Source organism: Lissotriton helveticus, chromosome 3_1, assembly GCF_964261635.1.
Source record: "Lissotriton helveticus chromosome 3_1, aLisHel1.1, whole genome shotgun sequence".
Lineage (NCBI taxonomy): Eukaryota > Metazoa > Chordata > Amphibia > Caudata > Salamandridae > Lissotriton > Lissotriton helveticus.
The window spans coordinates 629,030,155-629,051,485 of NC_136061.1; the positions used below are offsets into that span (position 1 = coordinate 629,030,155).

The window sequence follows — 21,331 nt, forward strand, 5'->3', positions numbered from 1 at the left end:
TTTAATGTGGGACAGTGGACATTTCGACAACATCACGGATGTGTGTTAGTACTTGTACATTATCAACTCACATTTTCCTGCAATGCCGAATTTAAATGGCTAGTTTCTACACACATGCAGCACCAGTTGTGTCCTGTGTTCTGTTGTGGATGTGTTGCTGTTTGTACCACATCGTTGTCAATGTTGATATGCTCTGCTTGTTAAGTGTTTGTGCTGCATTTTGGGGGAGTCACCCCTGCAGCTCTGATTTTGCGGCCCCTTCTCCCTTACATGCGGTGTGCCTTTGACTTATGTGTTTATACGGTGCTGTGATGTTGCATACTTGGGTACATTGGTCTCTTGGTGGGAGTTGGGGGTCTGGGGAAGATATGCCCTACTTAATTGTGCATGTGTGCCATTGTGCCCATCTCCCCCGTACCCCCAGTCCCTGGTCGTTACTCACCCTGGTGCTGTTGTGTCCGGTCATGTTGAGCAGTGTCCGGTCCCCCAACTCCTGCCACCGACTCCCCACTGATGACTGTGGACACCATTTCCTCCATCTTGTCCAGCTCCTCCTGTGGCGCAGGATTCCCACCTCCAGTCTGCATTGCTGCCTTCTGGTTGTTGGCGAGTTTCTGCTTTGGTTTGTGCTTGACATCATTCCAGCGCCTCTTGACCTCTTCCATTGTCCTCTTCAGCATTCTGACTGTATTCACCTTTTCCAGGATGGACTGCCATATTCAATTTTTTTTGCCAATGACACAGTGGAGGTGACGAACAGTTGTTGATGGTGTTCTACCACCTTCGTTATCAGGATCCTGTTTTCCTGCGGACTGAACCGCTTTTTCCTACTCTTCTTCTTCTTGCCCTTCCCTGACCCCGAGGTCCCAGGCTGGTCCTCCGGGGGGGGCGCTTGTGGTGTTCTGGTTGTCCTCTGTACTTGCTCCGGCAACCTCTATTGTGCTTCGCCTTAGTTTGGCTTTTGTTTGTATGTTTTTTTTCCACTTTTATGGTGGTTTTTCCCGCCTGACGTGTGAATTGCAGGCCTGTTGCTGTTTTTTGCGGATTTTTTTATCGCGATTGGCCTCATCGCAACTTTTTTTTGCGTTAGTCTTTTGCATTTTTGCGGCATCGCGTAGACTTTATCGTGGACATTTGACACGTTATCGTGGGCCTTTCTCATGGTACCGCCGTCTTGTGAATACTAAGTTAACACGGCGTTATTTTCCCACGATAGACTGTGATGTGAAGAGTTGCATTAGGCTAATTTTGTGATAATTATCACACGTTCTTGAGAATATACCCCTTTGTCTTTATTGGCTGCCACTGGAAGGTAATATGTTATAATTTGAATGGTGGAAAAAGAGGGATCGCTTATCTATACTGTACAATTTATGCACAGCAGTGTTTTTAAGCATTAACACATTTAAACCAGGCCAATTGTCTTTGTCAATACTTGTTATCCCATGCAATCCAACGGGTTGAGAATTATTCTTAGAACACTATTCTCCTTTGCTCCTGAATGCTGAAGAGGCACAAGCACAGTGCAGAACTAGGGTCATCTCTGTTATCTTCAAATAGTGATTCATTTGGTATCAACATAATTTTGCAAGCTTTCGAGACTCTTGCATCTTGCAAAAACTGACCAGGTATTGCATTGCCAGTAGCTCATACATACAGTGTAGCTCCCTTTAATACCACGAGGCCAGGGGTATCTTCCCATGTATAAAGATTGAGTTTTGGTTACCTCATCATCAGCCATTTCAACCAGTATGACCCTGGATTACTACATGTACTGTAGTCATAAAGGGACAATATGACTATGTGAAAGTAAGCCTTTATCAGTTCTTTAATTGGAAAAAAGGCTGATGATTGATCTTGCCAATTTGGATGCATATTAATTAGCGTATTTGTTATTCCATTGGGTCACAAATCTTGAGAACCGCCCAGGTGTTCAAATATTTCTTTACCTTTAGCCATTGAGAAACTTCTAAAGTCGTCCTTTACTGGACTAAGCTTCTAGCTAACAGGATTCCAATTAATAATGTTTTTCAAGATATGGCGTCCACATTTGATATTACAGTATCGCTACTGTAGCGCTGCGCGGCCAGGGTGAGCAGGGGCCTTGCACACCGCTAATAATTGACACACCACTCCGTACGTGTCAATACGTTCTGGTGCGGAAGGAAGACCCCAAGCGGTCTCCCGTTGTTTATTTAACACCTCAGGAAGAACCCGCCCGAGGCGTGCATGCCCTTGCAACACTTTATGGGAGAGCCCGGATGGCTCTCTACATCCCTTCTTTTCTTTAGCACATATATATATATATATATATATATATGCACATACATATATATGTATGTATATGTATATATATATATATATATATACATAATACAGGTTACATGTTTAAGGTGATGTACATATAAAGTCTCTGAACAATTGGCTTGGCACAGAGTTCAGCCGGAGATCATACTTCTGACTCCTGGAGTTGGAATCATTTCCTGCTCCAGCCTGTCTACCTGGTGTCAGCATAGTCAGGATGCTTTGGTTAGAGGCGTCGGGAGCCGGCGCAGCCGCGATAGCCCTATCCCCTTCAGAGTCCCGATCAAGAGTTGGTGACCTTGTGGACTGTTGCAGAGGTAGCCCCCAGCCTCTTCTGGTTCAGCGAGCTCTTCTTGGTCTGGGCGATACTTTAGGGTTTCCTTGAACCATGCCACATTTCTGGTGACTACTTGTCGACCTCTTTTTGCGGAGACCATTGTTCCCTGGACGCAAATTACTTCCCATACCTCCGGCTCGTATGGAGTATGAAACTTCCAGCCGGAGGGGTCTGTTTTTGATCACAACGCGGTCTCCCACTTTCACCGATGGTGTCTTGGCGCCCCTGGCGAGACTTGCTTTTTGATTTGTCACTTCCCTCCATACTTGCACTGCCATTTCATCCCTCTCTGGAGGTCTCCAGGCAGGATCAGTCGGGATGCTGTTTCGCGGGGCTCTCATGAAGAGTAGATGGAAGGGTACACAGTGAGTGGTGCTGTGGGGGTTTGCCTATAAGCATCTAGGAATTGGTGTAGGGCCCTTTCCACATATTATCCTTACTCCATCGCGATAGGCAGTGCCCGGTTAAGCGTTCTCATGAAGCACTCAAACTCTCCATTTGCTTGCGTCCATTGCAAGGTGATTTTCCGATGTCAAATGGCTTTCTGCTCTAAGTACTCTTGAAACTCTCTGCCTTGAAAGGGAGGTCCGTTGTCAGACCTGATCTCCTCGGGGAGACCCATGAATGAGAAAGTTTTGTCCAGAGTCAGGATTACAATGATGTGGCCTCTCAGCACCACTCCGTGTTCTCATTCGCTCAGTACACTGCGGACTCTCCACAGTTGCTGTTGCGCATGATTGTCCTCTGCAGTGAGTGTTTGGACGTCATCCAAGAAATGGGCCCAACCGTTGGACCACAATGCTTCCTTGACTTTTGCCAGCGTTTCATCCGTGGTTGTGGCCAACCCATTCTCTTCAAGAGTCACAGCCTTGGGACTGAATGAGAAAGTTTTGTTCAGAGCCTTGTAAACCTATGTGAATGCTGTGGATGCAACCACCTCCACTATCGGGTATGAGTCCATTAGTACCAAGGTGCTGCGACCATCGGGAAAGCTGCCAAAGTCGATACTGACTTTGGACCAAGGTATTTTACTCGGCTCCTCTGTGATGACAGGTGCTGGTGTAGGATCACCCCTGTTATAGTGCATCAGTGGCATTGTCCTCTGCAGTGAGTGTTTGGACGTCATCCAAGAAATGGGCCCAACCGTTGGTCCACAATGCTTCCTTGACTTTTGCCAGCGTTTCAGACGTGGTTGTGGCCAACCCATTCTCTTCAAGAGTCACAGCCTTGGGACAGGCTTCCTAAGTGTTCATTCAGACGAATGGTTCAGTGTGTTCTTTATCCTGGGGCATATGCCGCACATCTCCACTTCAGGGAGTCTTGAGAGATAATCTGCTGGGTTGTGTGCTCCAGGGTGAAAGATGACTTTAAATCTGTACGCTTGCAATTGGGCCGCCCACCTTTCTATCCTGTTTCCGCAAATAAGGAAAGTAATGGCTTATGGTCCGTTACCACTTGGAACTCTTGCCCGTAGAGGGACAGATGGAAGTGCTGGCATGTCCACTTAATGGCAAGGGCTTCCCTTTCGATCTGAGCATACCTTGTTTCTGTGTCCGGCAGGGCTCGACTGGCATCCGCAACGGGTGCCCAAATGCCGCTGTTGCTTTCTTGGAGAAGGACTGCCCCAAGGCCAACTGGGCTGGCATCTACTACTAGTTCAGTACGCCGTCCCAGGTGAAAGTAGGCCCTTACTGTCTTGTCCATTAGTGCTGTTTCAATGGCATGGAATGCAGTGTTGGTTGCAGTGGTCCATTACCAGGCGCTTCCACTGCACGTGAGAGCTCACAGAGGCTCATACAGCAAGGCTAGTTTCGGAATGAATCAGCCACAATAGATGGCCATACCAAGAAAACTGCGAACTTCGGTTGGCGTAGTGGGAGTTCTGGCCGAACGGATCGCTGTTTGTAGGAGGCTGGCTCTGTATATACTATATCAAAATGAGGTATAGTGTGCACAGACTCCAGTGGCACCCCAAATGTAGGCAAACAAAGTTAGATAGCACCTCACTCTCTGTTCGTGGTAGTGTGGTCAAGCAGTAAGACAGTATCAAAGGAAAGTGTTAAGCATTTGTTGTACACAATCAGCAAATGAATTCACACACTCAAAGACTGAACTTCGGACCAATTGTTTTTGTATAAAAACATTCTTATAGTTATTTTATTTCCTAGAACCAAGCAAGCCTGGCACAGGTGAGTGATAAGGACTTTGCAGTAAATATACAGTTGTAATACAGTTTGGATTGGTAATCGTTTATGTACTTTGTTTTGACTTACAGTATTGTTTCAGAGTAATGCAATGCTTTGTAAACACAGTACATAGACTTGAATGGGCTTTTCAGTAAAATACCAGGTAAGTTACTTTTTAGATTATGTTTCTTACAGAGAGTAGTATACCTAGACACTACTCTGGGGCATTTTCTGTAAACAGGTAAGTAAAATCGTTTTTGTTAAACAGTACAATTTTAAAGGATTACTTTAGGTTTTCAAATTCCACACTTAAAAACTTTTCCAAGAAAACCAGTCAATGTTATCCTATGGAGGAAAATAGTGTGATCGGTTTTAAGGTAAGTATTTGGTAGTGGGAGCTGAGGTTCTGGGGTAGACTCAGGGGTCCCCCAGGGCCAGGGATGCACTGTTGTTACACTCTCAGCGGTACTAGGGAGGGCGGGTGCAGAGGCCTAATGTTATCCAATGGTGGATAGGGGGCCTCCGGTTGGTGGCTGCTGACAAGCAGGCCACTTTGTTGTGGGAGCACAACTTATAGACTTTAGCTCAGGGCAAATGGGGAAACAAAGTAGCATCAAAAGTGCACCCTCAGCGGCACTGGGGTGGCTGTGTGCAGGGTGCTGTTTCGACATTGGGCGCCCTGTTGTTTGTAATGGGGAACCTCTGGTTTGCAAAGGCACTGCAGGCTAGGGGACGAAGGTCTTCTGGGTACGACCACCACTTCGAGAGGTAAGTTGGGAAGTTGGGGTTGGTTACGCACCGTCGGTTTGGCCACCAAGGCAGTGGGGCGTCGGGTGCAGGGGTGCCTTTTGGGGCGGATCTCCTTACCAGCTCTTGGTCGTGGTCCGGATTTAGGCTGCAGGCATCAGTTGGAGGCTTGAGGCAGGTCAGGGGTTACCGGATCTCAGGTCAAGGTCGCCGGGGGGACCTCCTTGTGGTGTTTGCCCAATCGAGCTTGGGCCGTGGATGGCGGGTGCAGAATGGTGCGGATTCGCGGTGTCTGGCCAGAGGTTGCAGTGTTCACAGGAGGCGCCGTCTTTGTTGTTGAAGGCAGGCAAGTCCTCCAGGGTTTTGAAGGTTGCTGGCTGCAGGACACACCAGGATTTTGCAGGAGTAGGTTCAAGGTGGAGACAGGCCGGTAGGGCTGGGGCCAAGTCATTGGGAGTCTTCCTCTTGTTAGCTTTGGCACTTTTGTTTGGTCCTTCTTCTTCTTTTCTTGTAGTTGGTACTGATCTGAGGAAGCAAGGTTCAGGGGTGCCCCTAAATCCTAAATGTAGGGGCATTACAGGTAGGTAAAAGGTAGAGACCAATTGGTCCCTTCCCTGAGGTGGGTACAACCCCTAATATGCCACGCTCCAGTGGGAGGGGGCCATGAGCCTGTCCCTGGTTGGCTGAGCCCCCCCATCTGCAAGATGGCAGGGACTGAGAGTTCTGCTTCACCTCGCCTCCCCCAACTGAGGGGTGGAGTTGGCAGAGGCAGGCACACCTCTCTTCCTCACTTGTTTTTCCCGCCGGTTCTCCTGCCCAAAGTGAGGGTCAGAACCAGTGGGGACCAATTGCTGAAAGCAGCAATTGGCCTGGGGAAGCTCACAAAGGTGGTAAGCCTTTGAAGCTTCCCCTTTGTGAACACTCCCCATCCTGAGGGAGGAGGCTTGGCCCCTCGTCCCAAGATGTGCATTGTTTCAGGTCCCAGCGTGCAGAAGGCTCTTGACCCAGGGGTCCAAAAAAAATGTCTGGTGGCGGCAACTGAAAGCCGTCACTCAGCCTAGAGTCTACTAGTGGTAGGTTACTTTTCAGGGGGCATCTCTAAGATGGCCTCTGTGTGCTTTTGTCATTAAATCCCACACTGGCATTAGTGTGGGTTTAAGGTGCTGAGAAGTTTGATACCAAACTTCTCAGTTTTCAGTACAGCCATTATGGTGCTGTGGAGTTCGTAATTACAAACTCCCAGCACCATATACTCTAAATGGCAGCACTGCACTTACAATGTCTAAGAATTGGACTTAGACACTGTAGGGGTACAGATCGCATGCACTTGTACCCTCAACACTGGTATAGTTCACCCAGCTAGAGGGGTGACTGACCTATGCCAGGGCAGTGGGTTGTAGGCATTTCACACAGGGATGTGTGCCATGTCGAATCTTTACTTTGTTCTGCACCAAAACATGAAGCCTGCCAAGGCACTGTGTGAGTGTGAAGGTACAGGACCTCTAAGGGTGGCATAATAAGTGCTGCAGCCTTTTGAGGCAATCTCTGGTCACAGTGCCCTGGATACTTGTGGTACCATTTACCTGGGGCTGACCTGTGGCCAGAGATGCCAATTGGCTTTAGGCATCAATGCAGTTTTAGGGAAAGAACATAGGCCCTGGGTACCTGATTAGCAGGAGCCCAGGGCACACAAAGTCAAAGCACATCAGCAATTCAGCAAAAAGTGGGGGCAACCATGCGGAAATAGGACACTTCCTCACTCTGTTGCCTTCTTGGTATCCATTCTAAGCCCTTCTCTCGAAAAGATATACCCAAAGAAGTCTATGGATTCCTGATAGAAGGATCATTTGGCCCTCTCAAGAGTTTGACCACAGTCTTCCAGACATTGGAGCGTGGCTCGCAGGTGTGTTTTGTAGTACTTCAGGGTGTTTGAGAACACCAGAATGTTGTCACTGAGATTGATGATGCCTTGCAAACCGGACAGTTTCTTTGATGGAGTTTTGAAAAACTTCAGCAACTGCGAACACCCCAAAACTCGGCCTCTTGTATCCCCTGAGGCCTACGTGGATGGAGAACGTGGTGATGTAACAGCTCTCCTGCTCCAGCTCTAGCTGATGGTATCCAGCGTTCAAATCGAGCTTCGAGAATCACATGGCTCCATTGAGGTCTGCTACTATGTTGTCCATTGTGGGCATTAGATGTCGTTCTCGCTTGACTGCTTGATTTGGGAGGCGCATATCTACGCACAGCCGGATAGCTCTAGGTTGTTTGGGCTTCAGTGCGATGACTAGCAGCGACACCCAGGGGTTGGTCCAGATACTTTCTGGATGACGTCGAGATCTTCCAATTTCTTCAACTTGGCTTACACTTGTGGGCATAGATGGAATGGCACTCTCCTGTGCCTCAGGGCTATGGGCCTAACAGTTGGGTCAATATGTAGTCTGAACTGTTTGCCCTTAAGTTTTCCTAGTCCCTCAAACAGTTTCGGGAATTCCTGCAGTATAGCTTCAGCCTGGGAGTCATGTACTTGGTTTGATATAAAGACAAGTACCAGATCTTCTGCTGTGTGACAGCTGAGTAATGTTCCTTTCTTCCCCTCGGTAATGTGGAACTTGGCTTTCGTGGTGTGCTTGTCACTGGTGACTTCCGCTTCGATTACCCCTCTTAGAGGAAGTGGATGAGTCCCTCCGTAGGTGTAGATCCTAATCATTGTGGGAGCGATCAGTGGCGTGAAGACAGCCACTCATACTTTTCCAGAGTCCATGATGTTTACAAACGCATCCATGCCAATTAGCGCGTGGACTGTGGATCCTGTCACTTTGATGGGACACATGAGAGGAGGTCCTTTTTGTTTGTCTGACCATCTTACAAATGATATGACGAACATGTCATTATCATCTTCTTCCAGGCCAGATTGCGCCCTTCTGTCGTACCCTCCTCCTGGGCTTGAGGTCGTTGATTGATAGTTGTTGAAGTTGTTGCGTTGTCCCACTTGGTTTTGGGTAGGTCGATTGGAACCTGCTGCTTCTACAGACTTTGGCAAAGTGATTTGGTTTTCCGCATCGGGAACATGTTTTTCCTTTTACTAAGCACGGGCCAGTTGGAGAGTGTTCTGTCCCATAGTTACCGCATGCTCTGCCCGTCTGTGGTCTTGCGTTCGTGCGTCTGATGTTCGGGCACCGCTGGATAGGTTTGACTCTTTCTTCCTTGACTTGGGTGTATCTGGGGTGTGTGACGTCATGGCCCCTCTATTGAGGGCCGCCTCCATCTCTTCTGCTCAAGCGTTTGATAGTTCGTGAGACCTGGCGAGAATAAGTATTTCATCTTACGAGATCCCTGGTGTTTGGAGTATCAAATTCCTTAGGAGGACCGAGTGACACCCCTGGATTACCTGGGCTTGTATTTCTTCTCTTTGATCTGCAAAAGTGCACGTGCTTGCCAGTCGCGTGAGCCGTGTGTAAAACATGTCCACTAACTCAGTGTCGGACTGCTTTTCTTGCCGTAGCTTAAATCGCTTGAAATCAGAGTTGAGCTGGGGGTCAAAGTGCTGATTGAGCGCAGCGACCACGGCCTCATACGCTTCATCGTCCCCTGTGCTTGGGAGGGTCTCGAACAAATCATAGACCTCTCCACCTCCAAAGTATATTAGCAGCGATCTCTTTACTGTTCCATCTGTCTCTCGCTTGCCCTTGAAATAGTGATTTAGGCATCCTATCCACGCTTTTCAGCATGGGGCTGCTGTTACCGAGTCTGCCATTTTGCTGAATGCGGGTAGCGGAGACACTGCTGCATGGTTGTGTACTTGGGGTGGCGCAGCTGTGCCCACTTGTGGCTCCCCCGCCTCTGCTTGCGGCCCTGCATCACCTGCTTGTTGTTGTGTGCTCATGATTGCTTAGGCTGTTGAGGTTAATCTATGCTCTAGGGCGTGTTTCTTGCAGGTCCCACTTTCCCGCAGATTACAGTTTTTTGTTTGTTTGTTCCTCGTGTTATTTTTGTTCTCTTTGCTGTTTTTTGATGAGGTTTTGGCAGTCTCGTGGGGACACAAATGGTGTGATGTGTGCAGTCTCGATGGGGCTACAGCGCGCTCACCTTCAACCAGTTGTGCATGTGGAGAGGCTCGTTTCTGCCCTCACGGCCGTAGGCCTTTCCCCAGACGTCGCAATCATTTTTGCTGGGCGTAGCTTCCAGCCGGTCCTGCAGCCCGCAGCATCTTTCTCCCTCTTCACTGTGTCAAGCTGCCTCAACTCGATGGTGACGTACGGGCGGAGGTTCCGTGCCGGCGTGCACTGCAGATGGGCAGGGCCCAAGTCGGTGGCTTAATGGGGATTACACCTCCATGTAGCGTCTGGAAGGCACGAAGGTTCCTGCACGTCCCACTACAGGTAAGATGACAAGGCGCAGATCCTGCACCCGCCTCTTCACCAATACAGCGCTGCGCGGCCAGGTTGAACAGGGGCCTAGCACAGCACTAATAATGGACACACCACTCCATAGTTCTGGTGTGGAGGGAAGATCCCGAGCAGTCTCCCGTCGTTTATTTAACACCTCGGGACAAGCCCGTCCTGAGGCGTGCATGCACTTGCAACACTCTATGGGAGAGCCCGGATGGCTCTCTACAGCTTCCATAATGCATTTCATTTTTGATTGTGGATATAATCTCAATGTTAGAAATTACCCCAAGCATGAGGGCGCACTGCATTCCTTTTTTTCACATCAATTAGTGTTTTGTAATTATCTTTGAGGTGGACATCAATTCACCAAAATGCCTGGGGTAGTGGAAGTGAAATCACACCCCCTTTGACCTTCACTTTCACTTTCACTCACACTTACATACACTCTTTTTCATGCAAACACACTCTCACCCGCGAGCACACATGCAATAGACATTTAAAAGCATTTTGTTACTTATCTCAGCTCCCAGCTATTACACTAATAGTGACGAATGGGGTATAATTTAATATTAGTGTAATAAAAAATGACTAAAAACAAAAGCGAGTTGATCCCTGACCAACGTCCATAAGTACACGCGGTCACTGTTATCCTGGCACTGATGTTGCCACCTCAAAGGCCAAGGGTCGCAAAGGCAGTGCTAGGGGGCCACTAAGGGCAAGCTAAGGGTCGTAGCTGCGACCAATGTAGACCCCTAAATGACGTCCATGCCTTTAGGCCGCTTTGTCTCACTTTGAACTTTTTTTGCAAATCTAAACTTCTCAATCTGTCAATAGATTCTCTGTGCTCGACATCAGCCCAACCAGTTTTGTGGTATGGACTGTGTGATTCTTACCCGTAAATCTATGGATGATCATCGGGGAGGGGGTGGTAATGAGCTTCTTGGTCACTTCCTAATTAATTTGTATGATAAAAACGACTTTAAGCAGCCTCATTCTGACACTTTATCACAGTCACTCATACTGCACTGCACACTGTACCTGGAGATTGCGATCTGACACACGCCCTATTGCACTCAGTATTATACAATGCACCGTATGTGACATTATGTACACATCTCATCTCAAACACTCACTCGTAGCTATTGGGCTTCACACCCACTACGTTTGATCTCACAGACTGTATCTCATTTACGAGCTGCATGTCCCTCATTGTATCTCACACTCTGCATTACACCCTTTGTGTGATAAGCCCAGTATCTCTCACACTACCCTATACCCAGCCATTGCTACGTTATCGCTCACTGCAATAAAGCAGCATCTGTCTCATGCATTGTACAGTTTCTCACACAATACATCGACCATTTTAGAGTGTACGCCAGACACAGTACGGTGCTAGATATAGTTTTGTGTTTGTTGTGTTGCTGTTGTACAATGGTTTAGTTGGTTTTGAGTAATAATTGTAAACCTATCTTGTTACCTGCCGCCTCTCACATCTCTTGCTCCCATTTTGATCTCATTCGGATCATTCCTCCTCTACCTCAAACGACCCCTCACTCAATCTTTTTTTCCGTTTCAATGTCTCTACCTTTTCTTTCATTCCCTTACCATCTCTAACCTTTCGTTCATACCCTCCCCGTCTCTCCTTCTGAGCCCTTTTGTTGCTAGCCTCTTCTCTTCTCTTTCCTTTTCTTGACTTTATCCATTTTCCATCCATTCTCCGTTGTATCCTTTCCTCCCTATCATATCTCTTGCCTTAACCTTCTCTTTTCATTGTTGTTCTTTTCCTCGTTCTACCCACCCTCACGCCGTTCTGCCGCCCCCCACCTGTCTCTGCGTGGATGCCTGGAACCCATGGTAGGAAATTACCAGAACTCCCTACAGCCGACAGAAAAGGTAACTGTGTCCGCTAATGTTTCCATGTGAGATGTGAGTCTATCAATGAGGGGGCTTGACTGTATTATTTGGGAGGCCAGATCGATGTGTTTAAGGTTTTGAATAAAAGCAGCAAGCAAGATAAACTGGCTTTGCGAAACAGGTTGCTGAAGAAGGCATTGTAGATGGACAACTGGGGTTGTGTCTCAAAAATACTGAAATAAATTGGAGCAATTGTAGGTGGCGCTTTGAAAGGAATTTTGAAACTTGAAGCCTCCGTTTCTGGTGGCTTTGTAAGACTATACTACCTACCGCGGTGCAGCTTTGGCCTTTGTATTATCATCAGGATTATGACATACAGAAGTGGAATGTGTGGAATGTTGTCAGATGGGAAATATGTCAATGGGGTTAGAGTGTGGCAAATTTACAGCACCCCTAAAGTGACTTTGTCTTGGAGTTGCAGGAAAGAACCACCCGTCCGTAGAGTATCAGAGATGTAGATTGGCCCAATATCCCCCAGAGAAATTGGACACACATATTTATTTCTACACAGAAATGATTTTCAAGCGAAGTTTAAAAACATGAACTAACTTAATTTTAACTAGTTAGTGGAAACTAATACTCCCCACAACGCACCAGTCCCATCATTTGTTAACAGTTGTGACAGATACAAAAAATATTCGATTTATCATAGGAATACTCATTTTATTAAAACCCTCTATATATATTGTTAGTGGGAAATATAAAAAATAGTGTGATATACTGAGTGAGATTTGTGAACAAATGTAGACACACAAAAAGGTAAAAAAAATAACCAGTAAGTGGATTATCTGTAAATCCAGCATTAAGCACTATATTTGACTTCAGATACTGATGTCCCATGTTTTAGTCCATTTCACAAATGAGATGGACCATCATTAGGGCTAGTGCTACAGCTGCCTCACAAGGCTATTAGTGCAGTACAGTATAATTACATTACATAATACGGTGTTGATCAGTGCTTTTAAGTTAATATATATTTACATTTGTCACAGCATTTCTTAGAGATTATTATACTAATCCAAAATTTTAACAGTCTAACAGCAAATGCACACGGTGGACAAAATTTGTGGAACGGTCACAAAATTTAAATTATCAGATTTTTTTAACATAGAAAACGCTTATAATACATTGGTTTAATATTGGAGTCGCCAGTGCTCTGGGCTGAGAAATCTATATGTGGTTGCTTATCCTAAAAGTAAATGGGTACAGCATGAACAAGCATTTACAATGCAATGGTCTCGTCTTTGTTAAAGTTAGAGGTATTGGCATTGCTCATGACATTATTTTTGTTTTTATAACATATAAATAAATGTCATTGTCATTTACAACGCCAATAGCTTAATCTCTCCCAAATGCGAGACCTATTGTATTTGCACCCCCACACACACAGAGCCACACACAGAGCCACGCACACACACACACACACACACACAGAGACACACACAGAGCCACACACAGCCACACACACACACACAGCCACACACACAGCCACACACAGTCACACACAGCCACACACACAAAGCCACACACACAAAGCCACACACACACAGAGCCACACACACACAGAGCCACACACACACAGAACCACACACACACAGAGCCACACACACACGCAGAGCCACACAGATACACACAGAGCCACACACACAGGGCCACACACACACAGAGCCCTACACACAGAGCCACACACACAGAGCCACACACACACAGAGCCACACACACACACACAGAGCCACACACACACAGAGCCACACACACACAGAGCCACACACACACAGAGCCACACACAGAGACAGAGCCACACACACAGACAGAGCCACACACACAGAGCCACACACACAGACAGAGCCACACACAGACAGAGCCACACACAGACAGAGCCACACACACACAAACAGAGCCACACACACACAGACAGAGCCACACACACACACAGACAGAGCCACACACACAGACAGAGCCACACACACACAGACAGAGTCATACACACACACAGACAGAGCCACACACACACACAGACAGAACCACACACACACACACACAGACAGACAGAGCCACACACACAGACATAGCCACACACACACAGAGCCACACACACACAGACAGAACCAGCCTTATGGTACTAATAAATGACACTCTTACTACTGCTCTAAACGCATGAGTAAATGAAATGCTAAAAGTGAGTCACTCAGCTACGCACATGAGAGCGCCAGTACTGTGGGACACCATGGAGAGATAGTACCACGGACAGAGGTTACTGCAAGCATGGTAACCACTGACTGCCTCAGAACCCCTAGAAAACATCTTTAGTAGTCCGGCACTGCTTTAATAATAGCAAACAGCAGAGTCTGCTGACTTGTTCAGACTTTTTACGTTAATTTTGGACACCATATTAGAAGTGCATCATGGAAACACTGGCCATGGATGTGTAGCCGGACCCAATAGGGTCCTGTGTCAAACGCCTCCCAAGGGGGGAACTCTACAACCCCGCAAAAAGTGAAGGGGGGGTGCTCCGGATTGGGTGCCTCAAACAAGCAGCTAGCCACCCAATCGGAGCAGAGAGGCAAGTGGCAGGGGGGGGGTCAAAAAGGGACGTTAGGTTCCTGTTGGGACATAGAAACCCCCATCTTATTAGAATCACCTCGTTGCTGCCAGAATCGCATTGGAGTCGCTGCACCCTGCTCGTAGAGAAGCCAGAAGGAGCATCGGGAAGGAGGAAGTACGGCGCCAAGCGAACAGCAGGACTTCTGGGCGGCGAGGAAGCGAACCAGCCTGGGCAGCACAGTGGTGGATGGCAAAGGAAATAGCTCTGAACCCGCAGGAACCGGTCCTTGACCTTGAGGGAGCCAGTGGCGGTCACCGACAGACTGGACATCGTGCAACGCTGCAACTAGTTTTCCTGTGGCAACGAGTGCGGAGCGGCCTGCTCGAGGACGTGGAGATCCTGCAAGATCTTCTGCCTTTGAACTGGGGGCGCAGGTTCGAGTATCGTCGTCAGCAAACTGTGATTGGGGACAGTGTGCACCAGACCCCATCGCGGCTTGCACGAACCCAGGACAAGCGCGGCCAGGCTTATGTGGCAGAGGAGCTTCAGGAGTTTTTTGTCTAGCAGAGCAAGTCACACAGCACAGCGAGAGGAAGCCATCAAGCGGAGCCAGAGCACAAAGCCGAGCAGAGGCCCCACCCACTAGAGGAAAAGCAAAACAGGCATCCGAGCTATGGAAGGGAGATGCAGGGAAAGAACATGGTGGCTGCAACGATTGCACTAGCAGTCCATTCTGGGAAGGTTCTTCTTAAAGCTCTAGGGAAAACAAACAACGATACAACATAGAATTAGGTAACGGCTAGCTGCCGCTGTCACAATTAAACTGCCCCTCCTACCTGCTTTACACAAAATACCTCTCAAAACCTTTCCACTGCCACAAGCCACACATTTAAAAGCCCAGGTGAGGCAAAGTAAAAAGGCCCAGTTTCGCATCCAATTTAGAGCCATCTCATATTTATTTATGCGATTTTATATAGCATTACCAGGTGTAAGGTGCTTTACATGAGACGATGCGTAATGGCAACTCGCACCTTCTGCAGCGCTGCCGATCCCCAACCCCTGGCTTGTAAAGGCCAAGCTCGGTCTCAGAGGACGCCTCGCGCATACTACAAAGGCATCTAGAGCCTTGCTCGGCCGTAGAGTAAATGGCACCACCCTCACCTGCTCCTCCTATTCTAACACCCGCTCCTTGGTTTCCAGGAACCCTGGAAACGATTGCTGCTGATCCAAGCCCCAGGCACATAGGGGATGCCCATGATCTGATAAACAGGTACAATTGTGACTAAAATGGCGGAGAGGGATGTATACAAGTGAGCAAACGTCCACTCCATTATGGACGGTAATAAGAGTAATAGGAGTACCGCCCTACATTTCGAGAAGCGCCTTGGCGGAGCCTCCATCATGCGCAGTGCCCAGGACGGCGTGTTTTCACTGCCAGATGCTGGTCACAGGAAGCGCAGCCAGCGGACGCCGTCCCGGCCCCATCGCCCGCGGTGCCATCTGAAACGAGCACCAAGAGCGGCACACAGTAAAGACCTCCAGCCAAGGTTCCAACTCTGGCGGCAAACGAGCTGCGACTAACGGAGCCCAGGACGGCGGAAGGCAGGTACACACAGAGCCCAGCAGCAGCGGTAGCCAGGGAGTGCATCGGCCGGGACGGGAGAGCCGATGAGAGAGGTGAGAAGAGGTGTGGGGGGAGAGGAGGCGACACACCATGTTTCTCCGAGGTCAAGCACAAAAGAGACTGAGAAACGCCCCGTCCTTTTCCGACTGAGGGAGTGTTTTTCTTTCTCCCCTCTTCTCTATTGGCTGGAATGTAAACAACGGGCGTGTTTTTGACTGTTGTTGTTACATTTCAGCCAATGGAGAAGAATGAGAAAGAAACGAAAAAACACACCCCTCAATCCGAAAAAGACGGGGCTTAGCTGGAAAAAATGACATCACTAAAACCTCTTCTCCAATGTCTGGCCGCCGTTTAGGAAGCCAGCCAATGGAGAAGAGGGGCGGGCTTTACCCTCGCTCCTAAGAAACATAAAATCTCGTCAGGGAGACTGCACATGTGTGCAGCCTACGCTAGCCGATACCTAAAAAAGGAGAATCGGAGAAATTAACCTAATGAAGTCACAGTTAATGTCACATTTACACAGTAAGTGAAAACATATGTATCACGTCGGGTTAATTGGTGAATGACTTCCAGTTCAGAAATAGACAGCCCAAAAATCTAGAATTTGAAGTCAGCTTAGGTGAAACAGTAGATTTGCAGCTAATAGCTGTAGGAAAATGGCTGTCTATGAAGTGTACCAACACGAAGTACATTATACAGAAAGTCCAGAAGACCCTCATTGGTTTTACAGGGACTTGCTTTAACAATCCCAAAGTGCTCTATTTGTGGTAGTGTGGTCGAGCATTATCAGAGGGGAGAGTTGAGCATTTGTTGAACACACAGAGCCAGTAAATGAGACAACAATAAGAAATCAGAGACCAATTAAAAAAAAGAACACAACATTTTATATCATATCTCAGACACCAGATCTTCGGGATCAGGTAAGTACTTTAGTTCCATATCAGTTTTACACAGTAAAACGATTGACTAGCAAAGCTGTCAGATTTGAGGCATGAGCCACGAACATGGTAAAGTTATCTCGTTAAAGGGAAAGACATATACTGTGTTATGTCGTATCATTTATTGTATCACTAGTTCTGTTGTCTAGGGAACTGACCTTCAGCATCTGCGTGCATTGTCACTGGATTCTGGAGTGTGGAATGCAGGGACACAGACCAGCTGCTCTGGAGGTTAGACAGACATCAGGGGTTGCTTCTTCTATGCTTAATAAAGCATATATTCAAGACAAAATGCTGTTGGAGTTCTTAAAATACTGCATATAGAATTTTGTAACCGGTTGTAGAGGGTACCATTTAGGCCTTAAGGTGCTGGGGGTGTGCAAGATCCAAAGTACTACTAGCAGTTTGGGTTTACCTGCCCTGGTGTGATTGGGTGCAGAGGTGCTGGTCGTGATGGTAGCCTCGAGATTGGTCAGCTGTCAAAGTTTAGTGGGGGTCTTGGGGACAAGTCTGGCGGAACCAAAAGGGGCACTCAGCTCGTCGGGACTCCTAGGCCAAGGAGACCCAGGCAGAAGACATGTACTCGGGCTGTGGGACTGAGGAACTGAGGTGCTGGCTGGTGGGCCACTTACGCGCTGGAGGCTCTTGCAGTTCTTGGTATACCTGCAGGAGAGAAAAGAAACACAGCAGGACCACTCTCGGTGTGGAGTTCACCTCTCTCGGAATCCCTCGATGTGCAGGTAAGTTTTAGCAGTTGGTGTGTCTAGGCTGCATACTAACAAGCCTTGGTAGTAGCAAGTGCCCCAGTAGTCACGGTAATGGTGCAGGGGGCTTCCAAAGAGTCAAGCGTCTCAAAACTCACTAGAGGGATGAGGCTGACATCCTAGAGCTTCATGGCCCTCCTTCTGTCACGCTGCTCCTTCGGTGGCCCCAATGGCCAACAGCATGGGTTACCTGGACAGATGCTTTTGGTGTCTGCAGATGCAGGTGGATGGGTCCTCCACCCAATGGGAGTTGCTACTTGGTTGTTGAAATTACAGGATGTTCCTCCACCTTAGGGCTGTGACCAGCCTGTAAGTATGACACACATTCTGACTCACTCATTTTCCAACCTGCTCTGGAGCCAAATGGATCCCAGGGCAGGGGGTGGCATTTCCCAGGTCTGGGAGGAAGCCGGGTCGCATATTCAAGGTGGCAGAGGCTTTGAAGCCTCTGGTCTTGATATCCTAAATTCGCTAGCCACCCTGTTGGAGGAGGTGTGATCAGCTTCCTCCAGACAGGCATTGTTTCTGACCTCAGGGCACGAGGACTTTCACCTGCAGGGGGTCAGAAACTAATCCATGGTGGCAGGCTGGAAGATACCAGCCAGCCGGCACACTAAAAGACTAGTAGGATTCAGGGGGCACCTTTAAGGTGCCATCTGGGTGTATGTCATAATAAATCTAGTACTGGCATCAGTACAGATTTATTAAGACAAGATGTTTGATACCAAACACCATTATTTCCAGTGGAAATCAGAACAGTCCGACAACGATCCTCTTCATTCCTGAATACACGTCCCGAGGTAGGGACGACATACTGAACAGGGGTAACATATTAAGACTTTTGCACTCGGTTACAAGCCTAGTAAACATCAGCTCCTCTGACATCATGCAAATAGAGTTCCAGCCAAACAAAGAGTCGCAACGCCCAGACACAACAAAAGCAACCTGGAACTCCTTTGAGACAGCCAGCAAGATCATGGAAGAAGAAGCAAGGTTCCAACAATGGGTGATAGCATTGAGACTTGAAAAGCAACCTCGCTATCCTACGCCTTTTTTAGCCTTCATTAGGCCTTCTGCGCGAAACAATACCAACTCAGTACTAAAGGGAGCTAGGAGCAACTCCCCTACTCCCAAGATACAAAAACATTCCTACCTGAACAAAATCAAAGGTATAATAGCTACATCGCGCCAGATACCCTCCTTAATTGGAAGTCAATTCAACGAACAATTAACATAACGACTGGTGCAAATTGACAAAGAGGAAAATACTTTGTTAATCCCCTAGAAAAGACCAGGGAAATCAGCATTTGCTCCTGGAACATCAATGGCCTAGCCAGTAAAAGCAATGACCCAGAGTTCCTACAATATCTGAACACATTTGACGTTTTATTGCTCCAAGAAACCTGGGAAGAAAAGGCATTTGAGCTGCAAGGGTTACATCTTGTTGTACTCCAGCAAACAAAAACTCCATCTTCGGACGAAGATCAGGAGGCCTGATGTTCTTTGCTTCAATAGCAACAATAGGTGAAATTAAGGCAATAGAATCCCACATATCTCCCCCTAGTGCAATACAGGTGGTAAAGATTTCACTTTGGTTACAGAAGCAGCCTCAAGAAGTAACAATAATCAATACATATATCCATCCTAAACAGAAACAAAAAGCGGCCAAGGACCTGGTGAAAGCCTTGGAAAAAATAATGGAAGAAAAAGACTCCGACTTAATCATCTTGGCAGGGGACTTTAACATGTTCCTTGTCAGTACAGACCCAGATAACGACCTCACCCAAGAACTGAACGATGCATGGGGCGTGCCAAGACAAGGCTCCATAAAAACTAACAAATCAACAAAGTACTCAAAAAACGTACTTCAAAACCTGGATTAGCTTAACCTAAGAGCCCTGAATGGGCGTTATGTCGAAGATGATCCACCAGTTGCTACTTTTCACTCCAATAAACAATCCTCCCACCTTGACTACATGTTTACATCCTTAAATATGCTTGGCTGGGTAACAACGTTCAAAATAGGGACGGGCGACTTCAGCGACCATCTGCCTCTAGAAGCTACAATAAGAGTTGACTCACAACTGGAAACGGATCCACACATAGGCTTTAATACTGAAGTTACTTCAAATTTAAGCCGGCTCCAGTGTAACGTCGATAATATCGACTCCATAAGCATTGCAGCAAAAATTCTTTTCACTCAAACTGTCGACTCTTCAACTAAGTTGTTGGAAGTTTGGCAAAACTTCATTCAAAATATCAGTGAGAAATTGCTAAAAACTTCGCCAAATTGCTTACGTCAAGGGAAGGGAATTTTAAATAAAATACAACTCACCCCAGAAATGAAAATGCAAAAACGGTTAAAAAATCAAACATTGAGGCAAATGCGAAGGGATCCCACAAATCACAACTTGCAAACTGTCTTACGGAAAGCAAAAAAACAGCTAAAACAGATGAAATGGGAAAACAGAAGCTAAGAAACGATGATCTTTGGGCCAAACTTCTTTATGAAGGAAAGCGGAAAAATAGCTCCAGGTTCTGGCAAATGGTTAAAAAAATAAAGAATCCAGAACATCTCTGCCAAAACTCACACATTTCAGAGGAGGTATGGACAAAATACCTACTCAAGCACTTTAATAATGAGGAAAGCCCAGAAGATGAGGCAACAAAGAAACCCAGCATAGAAGTTATGAGGGCTAAACAGAAGAAAAAGACAACTGCTACATGGCAACAAGCTCCCAGGAAACACGTGAGTACGGGGTTATGATCCCATCTAAACTTGACAAACTAGTGCCGGAAGTAAGCTCCTCTCAGCCCATTGAGTCCGGACAACAGACGACTGTGCCAGCCGACCTGAAAAGGCAAATAGCAAGGGGGAGACCTACAGGAGCCCCGGGGCCTAATGGCATCCCACCTATGTTGTATAAATCGGATGCGGAATTTTGGAGCGCATCACTAACACCAATATTCAACAGCTGAAGAAACACCCAGACTCTTCCTGAGTCCTGGCATGGGTCACTCATCAGCCCGATTATCAAACATGGCAGCAAGAAGCACTCAAACAACTATCCACTTATTGCCCTCATAGACGTGGATGCCAAATATTTCGCAGGAATCATCTTGGAGGAGCTAACGCTATGGGCATCTGAAAATTCCATAATCCCGATTAACCAAACGGGGTTTTGCAGGGGCCAAGGGACCTCAACCAACATCACAGCACTGACCTTGCTGATGGGAGCAGCAAAAGAGATTAAAACACCTTTATATCTCTCGCTTATTGACTACACTGCTGCATTCGACCATGTGGATCGCAAAAAACTATGGCAGAAACTGGATAACCGGGGAATACCTAAACATCTCCTGGATGTGCTAATACTACTCCCTCAAACACCTGGATCCAAGTCAAACTAGGAGCAGGCACACATCTCTCGAAGCCCATTAGGACAACAAAAATGTTAAAACAGGGGTGTGTATTAGCACCAATTTTATTCAACCTTTTTCTTGCTGATCTACCAGGGGAACTTGACAAATGCCCTAATCATGCGCCTAAACTAGGGAAAATTATCCTCTTCAACCTGCTA

General features: G+C 47.3%; 1 protein-coding gene across 1 annotated transcript in view; it reads left to right on the forward strand.

Annotated features, from left to right (window-relative positions):
• LOC144824685 (PRKC apoptosis WT1 regulator protein-like) overlaps positions 1-21,331 on the forward strand; it is a 117,749-nt gene that overhangs the window by 66,130 nt on the left and 30,288 nt on the right. The window contains exon 6 of the mRNA XM_078683717.1: positions 11,824-11,858. Coding sequence (XP_078539843.1) covers positions 11,824-11,858 — 35 coding nt within the window. The remainder of the gene's footprint in view (positions 1-11,823; positions 11,859-21,331) is intronic.